Source organism: Pongo pygmaeus, chromosome 12 (assembly GCF_028885625.2).
Source record: "Pongo pygmaeus isolate AG05252 chromosome 12, NHGRI_mPonPyg2-v2.0_pri, whole genome shotgun sequence".
Lineage (NCBI taxonomy): Eukaryota > Metazoa > Chordata > Mammalia > Primates > Hominidae > Pongo > Pongo pygmaeus.
The window spans coordinates 116,024,291-116,037,645 of record NC_072385.2 but is presented as its reverse complement, the minus strand read 5'-3'; the positions used below and the strand labels follow the sequence as shown (position 1 = coordinate 116,037,645).

The 13,355-nt window shown below is 39.9% G+C and overlaps 1 protein-coding gene across 3 annotated transcripts in view; it reads left to right on the top strand.

Moving 5' to 3' along the window:
* Positions 1-11,747, top strand: part of KCNS3 (potassium voltage-gated channel modifier subfamily S member 3) — a 54,272-nt gene extending 42,525 nt beyond the window's left edge. For all 3 annotated transcript variants that reach the window (XM_054476357.2, XM_054476355.2, XM_054476356.2), the window contains one exon: positions 9,738-11,747. In XM_054476357.2, coding sequence (XP_054332332.1) covers positions 9,797-11,272 — 1,476 coding nt within the window. In that variant the 5' untranslated portion in view covers positions 9,738-9,796 and the 3' untranslated portion in view covers positions 11,273-11,747. The remainder of the gene's footprint in view (positions 1-9,737) is intronic.
* The last annotated feature ends 1,608 nt before the right edge of the window (positions 11,748-13,355 follow it).

The following is a 13,355-nucleotide window of genomic DNA, read 5'->3' as shown; positions in this document are numbered from 1 at the left end:
TTTTAACATGTACAAAAATAAAATAATACATTAAACTCTTGTGTGCCTATCCATGACCCGCTGCAACAGTGATTAACTCATAGCCATCTTGTATGATCAGAGCTCCTGCCTTTCCATGTATTATTATGAAATCAATCCCCAATGTTGTGTAATTTTATCAATAAATATTTTAGTATGTATTTCCAAAAGATAAGGGTTTTCTTTTAAGAACATAATTATATTACTATTGGGACACTGAAAAATTAACAATACTTTTTCTTATAATATCAGGTATCTAGTTGGTTTTTGTACTAGTTCGTTCTCACATTGCTATAAAGAACTACGTGAGACTGAGTAATTTATAAGAGAAAGAGGTTTAATTGATTAAGAGTTCCTCATGGCTGGGAAAGCCTCAGGAAACTTAAAATCATGGCAGAAGGCAAAGGGGAAGCAAGCACATCTTACCATGGTGAAGCAGGGGAGCGAGAGAGAGTGAAGTGGGAGATGCTACACATTTTCAAACAACCAGATCTTGTGAGAGCTCACTAACAATCATGAAAAAAGCAAGGGGAAGTCTGCCCCCATGATTCACTCACCTCCTACCAGGCCCCTCCCCTGACACTTGGGGATTACAATTTGACATGAGATTTTGGTGGGGACACAGAGCCAGACCATATCAGTTTTCAAATATCCTTGATTTTCATATATGTGTGTATATATATATATCTATATGAAAAAAATAAATATACATATATATATATTAAGCATTTGGCTGGTTAGAATCAGGATCTATACAAAGTCTCTACATTGGCTTTGTTTGATATGCCTCTTATTTGATCTGTGTCATTTGTCCTGTATGGTTTCCCAGTCTTGATTTTGCTGATTGCACCCCTGTGGTGTTATTGAACATATTCCTCTAAAATATTTATTTTGTTCAGTAAAATCTAGTTATTTTGTTACATTAGGCTTGATTAGTGGGTTCAGATATTGTAACTCTGATCTCTGTTATGAAATTCCCCATCAGCTTTTTATCCAGATTTTATCAGCCATTGATGATCATTGCCTAGATCTATTATTTTATTATGAGATTTGAATGCTATTATTTCTTTTTTTACTTATTAGCTGGAATTCCTATTTATTTATTCACTTATTTTTATTATAATTTTTAAAAATAATAAATAGAAATGGAGTCTCACTGTGTTGTCAAGGCTGGTCTCAAACTCCTGGGCTCAAGTGATCCTCCTGCCTTGGCCACCCAAAGTGCTGGGATGGAATCCCTTTTTAAATGACAGTATTATTGAGATATGCTTTGAATACAGCAAAATCTACCTTTTTAAAAATGGGTTTAATGCAGTGGTTCTTGGTATATTCATGACTGTACAACTTTCTAATTCCAAGACATATTTATCATCCCCAAAAGAAACCCAAAACCATTAATAGTACCCATCTCCCCTCCCCCCAGCCCCCAGCAACCACTAATCTACGTTCTGTTTCTATAGTTTTGACTATTCTGGATATTTCATATAAATGGAATAATACAATATATGATCTTTTATTGTCTTTTTTTTAGTAGACTTTTTTCATTAGCATAATGTTTTCAAAGTTGATCCAGGTTGTAGTCTGTCAGAACTTCATTCCTTGGTAGACATTTAGATTATCTCCCCTTTTTGGCTATTATGAATAATGCTGCTATGAACATTACATACAGTTTTTGTTTGAACATATGTTTTCAGTTCTCTTGGTACTATACCTAGGAATGGAATTGCTGGGTCATATGGTAACTCTGTTTAACTTTTTGAGGAATGGGCTTAAACTGCTTTCTCAAATGGCTGTACTATTTTACATTACTTCCAATGACACACAAGGGTTCCACTTTCTCCACATCCCTGCCAACACCTGATGTATCATAATACAACACTTGCATTATTATTACTTTTTGACTATAGCCATCATACTGGTATGAAGTGGTGTCTCATTGTAATTTTGATTTGCATTTTCCTAATGTCTAATGATGTTGAGCATCTTTTCAAGTACCTTTTGGCCATATTTATATGTTTTCATAGAAATGTCTATCAAAATTATTTGCCCATTTTAAAGGAGTTTATTTGTCTTTTTATTACTGAGTTGTAAGTGTTCTTTATTCTGGATACTATATCGTTATCAGATATATGATTTGCAAATATTTTCTTCTATTTTGTGAGTCGTCTTTTCATTTTCTTGATACTTGTCCTTTGACTTGATAGTGTCCTTTGAAGTGCATTTTACATTTCGATAAAGTCAATTTAACTATTTTTTCTTTATTTTTCTGTAATTTTAGTGTTATAGCTAAGAAGCCATTCCCTAACTCAAGGTCATGAAAATTTATGTTAATGTTTTTTTCTAAGAGTTTTATAATTTTAGCACCTACATTCAGGCCTTTGATGTATTTAAAGTTAATTTTTGTATATAGTATGGGATACATATCCAAATTAGATTTTTTTTTTGCATGTGGCTATCCAGTTGTTCCAATACTATTTATCAAAAAGACTCTTCTTACCCCTGTTGAATTGTCTTGACACACTTGTCAAAAATCAATCAAAAAGCCCATATGGGCTTATTTTTCAGTTTATTGATTGATTTTTGACAAGCGTGTCAACAATCAATTTGTCAATTTCTGAAGTTTTAGAATTTTGGAATCAATTTGTCAACTTCTGAAAAAAGGCAGCTAGGATTTTTATAGGAATTGTATTTAATCTATGAATTAATTTGGAGGGTATTGCCATTTAACAATAGTAAATCTTTCAATCCATGAACATTGGGTGTCTTTCTATTCATTTATTTCTTCCATAATTTTTTCAACAACATTTTGTAGTTTTCATTTTACAGGTTTATGCCACTTTTGTTAAATTTATTTCTAAATATTTTATTTTTCTGGATGCTGTTGACAATATAATTGTTTTCTTAATTTCATATTTGTGTTTTCTTATTGCTAGTATATAGAGATACAGTTTTTTTGTATATCAATCTAGTATCCTGCAAAATTGCTGAACTTATTTATTAGTTCTAATTATTTTGTATATATATTCCATAGGATTTTCTATATACAAGATCATGTCATCTGCAAATAGAAGTAGTTTAAGTTTTCCTTTTCAGTCTGGATGCATTTTCTTTCTTTTCTTTGCCTAATTTCCCTGACTAGAACTTCCAGTACAATGTTGAATAAAAGTGGTGGGATTGGACATTCATGTTTTGTTCCTGATCTTAAGAGAAATGCTTTTAGTCTTTTGTCATTAAATATGTTTTTAGCTGTGGGTTTTTCATAGATGCTCTTTATCAAATTGGAGAAGTTTTGGTCTATTCTTAGTTTTTGAGTTTTTTTTTTTTTAATCATGAAAGAGTGCTAGATTTTTTCAAATGCTTTTTCTGCATCTTTTGAGATGATAATGTCATTTTCATTATTTCTTTAGTATTTATATTACCTTGATTGATTTACATGTTAAGTTAACCTTAAATTCCTGAGATAAATCCCACTACTCATGGTATATAATTCTTTTTATATGTTGCTGGATTTGGTTTGCTGATGTTTTGTTGAGGATTTATTCATCTGTATTCATAAGGGATGCTCCCTGTAGTTTTCTTGTGATGTCTTTTTCTAGTTTTGGTATTAGGATAATACTAGCTTCATAGAAGGAGCTGGGAAGTATGCCTTTCTCTTCTAATTTTTGGGAAGGTTTGTGAAAGATTGGTGGTGATTGTGGTAGAATTCACCAGCAAAGCTATCTGTACATGAGCTTTCCATATGAAGGTTTTTAAAATTGCAAATTCTGTATCTTTACTTGTTAAAAAATAGGTTTATTCAGATTTCCTTTTTCTTCTTGAGTTAGTTTGTGTAGATCATGTCTTTCTAGTGTAAACCAAAAATAAAATTCTAAGCCCTCTTGACCATCTGAATGGACCCCTTCTCTAGGCCAAGGTCATTCCAAAATCAACCTGAAAAATGAGTTCAGACCATGATGAGAAGGAGAGGTCAGACATGCTTCATTATACCCTCCTGAATTTTGGAATTCAGGAAAAGCTTACCAGCGTTAACATCAACATGAACCTTAGGACTGATAGTGCAGTCTCTTTAATTCTGATAAGAAACATTTACCATCTATTCTCTCTCAGGTTGCTACCTGGAGGCTTCATCTGCATGATAAAACGTTGGTCTTCACAACTGCTTATCTTAACCCAGACATTCCTATTGATTCTAAGTCTTTAGACAATGTATTAATCTATTTTCATGCTGCTATAAAGACATACCCAAGACTGGATAATTTATAAAGAAAAGAGATTTAATTGGCTCACAGTTCTGCAGGGCTAGGGGGTCTCAGGAAACTCACAATCATGGTGGAAGGGGAAGAGGCACATCTTACATGGTGGCCAAGAGAGAGTGGCAAGAGAAGGGAAAAGAGCCTCTTATCAACCATCAGAACTTGTGAGAACTCACTCACTATCATGAGAACAGCATGGGGGAAACTGCCCCCATGATCCAATTACCTCTTACCAGGTCTCTCCCTTGACACGTGGGGATTACAATTCAAGATGAGATTTGGGTGGGGACACAAAGCCAGACCATAACATTCTACCTCTGGCCTCTCCCAAATCTCATGTCCTCATGTTTTAAAACCAATCATGTCTTCCCAATAGTCGCCCAAAGTCTTAACTCATTTCAACATTAATTCAAAAGTCCAAGTCCAAAGTTTCATCTGAGACAGGACAAGTCCCTTCTACCTAGGAGCCTCTAAAATCAAAAGCAAGTTAGTTACTACCAAGATACAATGGGGGTACAGGCATTGGATAAATGCTTCCATTCCAAATGGGAGAAATTGGCCAAAGCAAAGGATTGTTTTGGCCCCCAAACAAATTGGCCCCAAAGGGGCAAGTCTGAAACCCATCGGGGAGCCATTAAGTCTTAAAGCTCCTAAATGATGTCCTTTTACTTCATGCCTCACATCCAGGTCACAGTGATGCAAGAGGTGGGCTCCCATGGTCTTGGGCAGCTCCACCCCTATGGCTTTGCAAGGTACAGCCCTCCTCCCAGCTGCTTTCATGGACTGGTGTTGAGTGTCTGTGGCTTTTCCAGGTGCTCAGTGCAAGCTGTCAGTGGATCTACCATTCTGGGGTCAGGAGGACAGTGGGTGTCTCTTCTCACAGCTCCTCTTGGCAGTGCCCTAATGGGGACTCTGCATGGGACTCTAACCCCACATTTCCTTTCTGCACTGCCCTAGCAGAGGTTTTCCATGAGGGCTCTGCCCCTGCAGCAAACTTCTGCCTGGACTTCCAGGCATTGCCATACATCCTCTGAAATCTAGGTAGAGGTTCCCAAACCTCAGTTCTTACTTCTGTCCACTCGCAGGCCCAAGACTACATGGAAGTCACCAAGGATTAGGGCTTGCACAATCTGAAGCCATGGCCCAAGCTGTACCATGGCCCCTTATAGCCATGACTGGAGCTGAAATGGCTGGGATATTGGGTGCCATGTTGCAAGGCTGCACAGTGCAGCGGGGCCCTGGGCCTAGCCCATAAAAACATTTTTCCTCTAGGCTTCTAGGCCTGTGATGAAAGGGGCTGCTGCCAAGACCTCTGATATGCCCTGGAGAAATTTTCCCCATTGTCTTGGCAGTTAACATTCAGCTCCTGGTTACTTATGCAAATTTCTGCAGCCAGCTTGAATTTCTCCTCAGAAAATGGGTTTTTCTTTTCTATCGCATCATGAGGCTCCAAATTTCCCAAACCTTTATGCTCTGCTTCCCTTTTAAACAAAAATTCCAATTTCAAACGATCTTTTGTGAATGCATAAAATAGAATGCTTTTAAGAGCACCTGGGTCACATCTTGGACACTTTGTTGCTTAGAAATTTCTTCCACCAGATACCCTAAATCATTTCTCTCAAGTTCAAAGTTCTACAGATCTCTACAGCAGGGGGAAGATGCCACTAGTCGCTTTGCTAAAGCATAGCAAGAATGAGTGTTTGTTCCAGGTCCCAAGAAGTTTTTCATGTCCATCTGAGACCACTTCAGCCTGGGCTCATTGTCCATATCACTACCAGCATTTTGGCCAAAACCACTCAACAAGTCTCTGGGAAGTTCCAAACTTTTCCATGTCTTCCTGTCTTCTTTGGAATCCTCCAAACTGTTCCAGCCTCTGCCTGTTACCCAGTTCCAAAGTTGCTTCCACATTTTGGGTATCTTTATAGCAGTACCCCACTCTCTGTGGTACCAATTTATGGTATTAGTCAATCTCCATACTGCTATAAAGACATACACAAGACTGGGTAATTTATAAAGAAAAGACATTTAATTGACTCACAGTTCTGCAGAGCTGAGGAAGCCTCAGGAAACTTACCATCCTGATAGAAGGGGAATAGGCATGTCTTACATGGCAGCAGATGAGAGATGAGCGAAGGGGGAAGAGCCCCTAATAAAACCATCAGATCTTGTGAGAACTCATTCACTATTACAAGAACAGCATGGAGAAACCACCCCCATGATCCAGTCACCTCCCACCACTTCTGTTTCTTGACACTTGGGCATCACAATTGGAGATGAGATTTGGGTGGAGATACAAAGCCCCACCACATCAGACAATAACTTAACTCTTTCAACCAATTGCTGATCAGAAAATCTTTGAATCTGCCTATGGCCTGGAAGCCCTCCACCTCAGCTGCCAGTTTTCTGGGCTTTCTGGACAGAACCAATGTACATATATTGATTGATTTATTGTGTCTCCCTAAAATGTATATAGCCAAGTTGTAGGCCAACAACCTTGAGTACATGTTCTCAGGATATCCTGGGGGCTATGTCACAGGCCATTGGTCACTCATATTTGGCTCAAAATAAATCTCTTTAAATATTTTACTGAGTTTGACCCTTTTTGTCAACACTAGCAATTTGTACACTTCATCTAGGTTATCTAATTTGTGGACATATGATTGTTCATAGTATTCCTTTATAGTTCTTTTCATTATGTAAGGTCAATAGTGGTATTGTTCTTTCATTGCTGATTTTGCTAATTTGAATCTTTTCTCATTTTTTAATTTTCCTTTGTTTTGTTTAAGTTTTGAGACAGAGTCTGACTCTGTCACCGAGGATGGAGTGCCGTAGTATGATCTCGGCTCACTGCAGCCTCCCCCTCCTGGGTTCAAGTGATTCTCATGCCTCAGCCTCTCGAGTAGCTGAGCCTAGATGTGCATGACACCATGCCCAGCTAATTTTTGTATTTTTTGTAGAAACGGGGTTTTGCCATGTTCACCAGACTAGTCTTGAACTCCTGGCCTCAAATGATCCATCTGTCTTGGCCTCCCAAAGTACTTTCATTTTTTCTTGATTAGCCTAGTTAAAGATTTGTCAATTTTGTTGATTGTTTTAAATGACCAATGGCTTTGTTGATTTTTTTGTTTTTAATTTTATTCTCCATTTATTTATTTGCATGTTAATCTTTATTATTTCCTTTTTTTTTCAGAGGAGGAATTTGTTCTCTTGCAGACAATCTTGCCTTTCCATAAACATAAGGGAAAAGAGATTCCTTTCTGACCTTTCTGCTCCCTTTAATGGTGTTACCGTCTGCCCAGTTTTACAGACTAGAAAACACATCCTCTTTTGGCCTTTCTGCTTCCTTGTCCCTTTTTTTTTCCAATCAGTTACCAAATCCTGTAGATTCTATCTTATAAACTTCTTCTGAGTTTATCACTTCCTCTTTATATGCACCGCCACTGTGTGTGTCCATGTCCTTGCCACCCCTAACCTGTTCTGTTGCAGCCCTGTCTTCTTGGGCCCAGCTTTTGCCCCATGCAGCTTTCACGCTGCTGTCATTGGCGGCTTTCTAAGTCACAGTCACAAACCTAGCTATGTCTACTTGTTGATTAAGACCCTTTAGTGGTCTTGCTGACAGAACAAAATCCAGATTCTTTGGACTGATATAGAGGGTCCTCCACAATCTGGCTTCTGTCTACCCTTCGATGCCTCTGGTGGGAATGTCCTTTTCCTTTCAGTTTGGTGGTGTGTTAGTCTGTTCTCACACTGCTATAAAGAACTACCTGAGACTGGGTAATTTATAAAGATTTAATTGACTTACAGTTCTGCAGGCTGTACAGGAGGCATGGCTGGGGAGGCCTCAGGATATTTACAATCCTGGCAGCAGGCGAAACGGAAGCCAGCATGTCTTACATGGCAGAGCAGGAGAGAGAGAGAGTGAAGGGGGAGATGCTACACACTTTGAAAGAGCCAGATCTCATGAGAACTGTATCACGAGACAGCACTTGGGGGATGATGCTAAGCCATTAGAAACCACCCCCATGACCCAATCACCTCCCACCAGGCTCCACCTCCAACACACAGGATCACAATTCAACATGAGATTTAGGTGGAGACACAGAGCCAAACCATATTAGGTGGACTCCACTTGAACCTTTGAGCTGCATATAACCTCTGCTATGAAGCTTCTCCAGCTAAAGTCACTGCTTTTTTCTCAGTAATCCCAAAGATGCTTGACTGACCTCTTGCATAGCATGCCTCACATTGGATTATTAGATTATAAAAAGGAAGAAGGCGGGGGAAGTCTATGTAGTGGAGGGAACATGGACTTTGGAATTAATTCAACCTGGGTTTAAATCTTGGCTCCACCATTTACCTATTATGTACCTAGAGAGGCTGAGAGCAGTACCCATTTTTCTATCCATCTACCATATAGTGTTGGAAGGACTGAATGACATCATGTGTAAAGGCCTCCAGTAGTATCAGGTGGGGACTCAGTATATGACAGTCTCCTTTTATTTGTATCATCTGTTCTGAGGAAGCGTCATTGCATTGGGTGAAGATCAAAATCTGTTATTTTCTCTCTGAGAAAGCGACCTGATGTATCCTGATTAGTGTCAGAACTAAAAACAGGCCACGTGCTCAGCCAGTATAGACAATCTATGGAAAGATAATTATAGATTAGGGCCACGTGGGGACTGTCTGTGAGGGGAAGGAGGAGGTGGGAGTGGAGCGTGTTTGTGTCAGGAAACTGATAGTGCAGTTACCATAAAGAGGTTTTCCCAAGTCAGGTTCTTTTCATGTGGATGTTCCTGAAACACCATCCCATGAAGTGTAATGATACCTTTAAGATATAAGGTACTTAAGCACAGGGAGATAATTATATCCTCTTGATTGTCCACATCCAAACATAGGGAGTAGGGCTTCCTCTTAAAGGGGTAAAACATTGGTACACAAAGGGAAACTCACATCCTTTGTAAGAGCTGAGCTGAGCCCCCTGTAATGTGTGTGTTGGGGGCATGACCAAGCCCTAGGGATGGGAAGGGATGAGCTTCAAGCCTGGCAGCAACTAGCCTGTCATGTCTGAATTGAGTTTCCCAAACATGAAGAGCCTGTGCTTGAATCTCTGGAGATGCTTATGTTATGTAAGTGATCTAAATTGCATTGTATTTTTGGGGGCAAGGTTGGGAGGTACAGTTTGAATGCTTAATACACAGAGAAATGGCAATTAGGGATCATGCAAATTATTTTGCCATCTTTCCTCTTTCCTAAAGAAAATGGGTTCCCAAAATCCTAAGTTTTTTTGGGAAAAATCTGTTTTGTGTTGATTTTGTTCTGATCAAAATGCATAATAATGTATTCATTTTTATTGCATTTCCTGCTTTGCTTTTAATGTAGCCCATCATCCTGGAAGGGGCAGATTAAAAATAAGCTTGGCCGGGCACGGCAGGACAGAGTGCTAATATCATCTTGTGCTCTTTCCAGGTGCAGCCTGATCTTCCTCGTCTCCCTTGCCAGCCAGCACTCTGCCTTCTGTATCCACCATGGTGTTTGGTGAGTTTTTCCATCGCCCTGGACAAGACGAGGAACTTGTCAACCTAAATGTGGGGGGCTTTAAGCAGTCTGTTGACCAAAGCACCCTCCTGCGGTTTCCTCACACTAGACTGGGGAAGCTGCTTACTTGCCATTCTGAAGAGGCCATTCTGGAGCTGTGTGATGATTACAGTGTGGCTGATAAGGAATACTACTTTGATCGGAATCCCTCATTGTTCAGATATGTTTTGAATTTTTATTATACGGGGAAGCTGCATGTCATGGAGGAGCTGTGCGTGTTCTCATTCTGCCAGGAGATCGAGTACTGGGGCATCAACGAGCTCTTCATTGATTCTTGCTGCAGCAATCGCTACCAGGAACGCAAGGAAGAAAACCACGAGAAGGACTGGGACCAGAAAAGCCATGATGTGAGTACCGACTCCTCTTTTGAAGAGTCGTCTCTGTTTGAGAAAGAGCTGGAGAAGTTTGACACACTGCGATTTGGTCAGCTCCGGAAGAAAATCTGGATTAGAATGGAGAACCCAGCGTACTGCCTGTCCGCTAAGCTTATCGCTATCTCCTCCTTGAGTGTGGTGCTGGCCTCCATCGTGGCCATGTGCGTTCACAGCATGTCAGAGTTCCAGAATGAGGATGGAGAAGTAGATGATCCGGTGCTGGAAGGAGTGGAGATTGCGTGCATTGCCTGGTTCACTGGGGAGCTTGCCGTCCGGCTGGCTGCTGCTCCTTGTCAAAAGAAATTCTGGAAAAACCCTCTGAACATCATTGACTTTGTCTCCATTATTCCCTTCTATGCCACATTGGCTGTAGACACCAAGGAGGAAGAGAGTGAGGATATTGAGAACATGGGCAAGGTGGTCCAGATCCTACGGCTTATGAGGATTTTCCGAATTCTAAAGCTTGCCCGGCACTCGGTAGGACTTCGGTCTCTAGGTGCCACACTGAGACACAGCTACCATGAAGTTGGGCTTCTGCTTCTCTTCCTCTCTGTGGGCATTTCCATTTTTTCTGTGCTTATCTACTCCGTGGAGAAAGATGACCACACATCCAGCCTCACCAGCATCCCCATCTGCTGGTGGTGGGCCACCATCAGCATGACAACTGTGGGCTATGGAGACACCCACCCGGTCACCTTGGCGGGGAAGCTCATCGCCAGCACATGCATCATCTGTGGCATCTTGGTGGTGGCCCTTCCCATCACCATCATCTTCAACAAGTTTTCCAAGTACTACCAGAAGCAAAAGGACATTGATGTGGACCAGTGCAGTGAGGATGCACCGGAGAAGTGTCATGAGCTACCTTACTTTAACATTAGGGATATTTATGCACAGCGGATGCACGCCTTCATTACCAGTCTCTCTTCTGTAGGCATTGTGGTGAGCGATCCTGACTCCACAGATGCTTCAAGCATTGAAGACAATGAGGACATTTGTAACACCACCTCCTTGGAGAATTGCACAGCAAAATGAGCAGAGGTGTTTGTGTCTGTTTCTCTTATCCTTTCCCGACATTAGGTTAACACAGCTTTATAAACCTCAATGGGTTCATTAAAATCATTTAATTCTCAGGGTGTACCTTTCAGCCATAGTTGGACATTTATTGCTGAATTCTGAAATGATAGAATTGTCTTTATTTTTCTCTGTGAGGTCAATTAAATGCCTTGTTCTGAAATTTATTTTTTACAAGAGAGTGTTGTGATATGGTTTTGGAATATAAGATAAATGGTATTGGGTGGGGTTTGTGGCTACAGCTTATGCATCATTCTGTGTTTGTCATTTACTCACATTGAGCTAACTTTAAATTACTGACAAGTAGAATCAAAGGTCCAGCTGACTGAGACGACATGCATGTAAGATCCACAAAATGAGACAATGCATGTAAATCCATGCTCCTGTTCTAAACATGGAAACTAGGAGCCTAATAAACTTCCTAATTCAGTATGGAGAATGTCTTGGCTGTATGTTTTTATGTTGAGTAACTACATTTTAGCATGTTCAGGATTGGTTTGGAAGAAAAATGTTCTTTCTGGAGTACCAAGAGCCCTTCCTTTCTTTATGCTTTTGAATTTTGGGTATGTACCAAGCATGTGCTAGCTCTTTTTTCAGTAGACTTGATGGTAGTTGGCAGATAGAAGAACATGTCCATGACTAAATTACGCTGTCCAGCATAAACTGATTAAACATGTAGGTGTTTGGGACACACTCAAAATTGGCATATATGAATGAAGCGTGTACTCTTACAGATATTTCTTCAGTATATCTTTTGAATTTTATAATAATTTATACTGCTAGGACAAAATCTCACTACCTAAAAAATATTGCAGAGCAGAGTAAACCTACACATTCACAGGCAGGGATACTTTCAGTGAATGGAAGAAAGGAGAAATGTACAAACACACAGATGTGATTCATTATGACCAGAGGAGTGAAACTTAAATCTCTGGAAAAAGCTATGCCAGCAGCTATAAAATGAGCCAACATTTTCCAATAGCCGTAGAGATGGTAATTTCTGCATCTCATGTAGAAACTTGTCACAAAGAAAGAAGACATACATATGCATTTTCAGACAGTGGCAGAGCAATTGTATCCCATGTGGAGAGAATTTAGCTAAAGTGTTAATTTTGGAGATGTGTGGAGACTGTCATGCACGCCACCAGGGGCTGGTTATGGATTCTTTACCTGAAGTCTTTCCAGTGGAAGAGCCACATGGATTTGTTATGTTTGTAGATGCATTTCATTGAAAGAAGGGCGTTATCAGATATAGGTAACTCTTTGACTCATCACTCCTCTTAATGTTTCTATGGCTTCTGAGATGGCTATAACTAAACAGGGTTTATGGCCACTTTTAAATCTGGAGGTTTATTACATGCATGTGTGTTGCCCCCTGCTCATTAAAAAATGTCTTTTCTCCAAAATGCATTTTTGATATTGGAGTAAGTACAGTTTTGAGGCACAGCAATAGAATTTGGGATCTTGTTTTATCAAAGATTTTCTAATTAGTGGTGAAGTAACTGAAGACTGCTTATGTAATAATAGTAACAGAAGTAGTAGTAGTAACAAGAACAGCAATAATAATATGATAATAAGCTAACTGTATAATTGCATTTATTTATTACAACATCCCTTGAAGCAAAAGTTTGTTACTGTTCCAATTTTAAGATGAGGAAACTAAGGTTTGCAGGGAAAGTGGCTTGCGGAAGTTCAAGAGTCAGCAGTGGGGTTGGGCTGTGGACCCAGGAGGCTGACTCCAGGGCCTGTGATTTTCACTGCCCCCTGCTCTGCCATGTTAGGGAGTGGATTTAAGGAAACATCAGAACAGAGTGCATCTGAAGGGACAAAGAGCCACAAATGCTGTCAGACTTTGACTTTTTAAGGATGTGAGCTGAAAGGGGGAAATGCTGGCTTATGTATCTTTCCTTTCCTAATCCAGACATCAGATACACTTATTTACAGAGACAGTTTTCTAGAATGCCCCTCGAAGCTGGAATAGGCTCTGAGGGTCTGTCCCTGAGGACACTGCATGGCAGACACAGCAGAAACTGTGGCTCTGTAA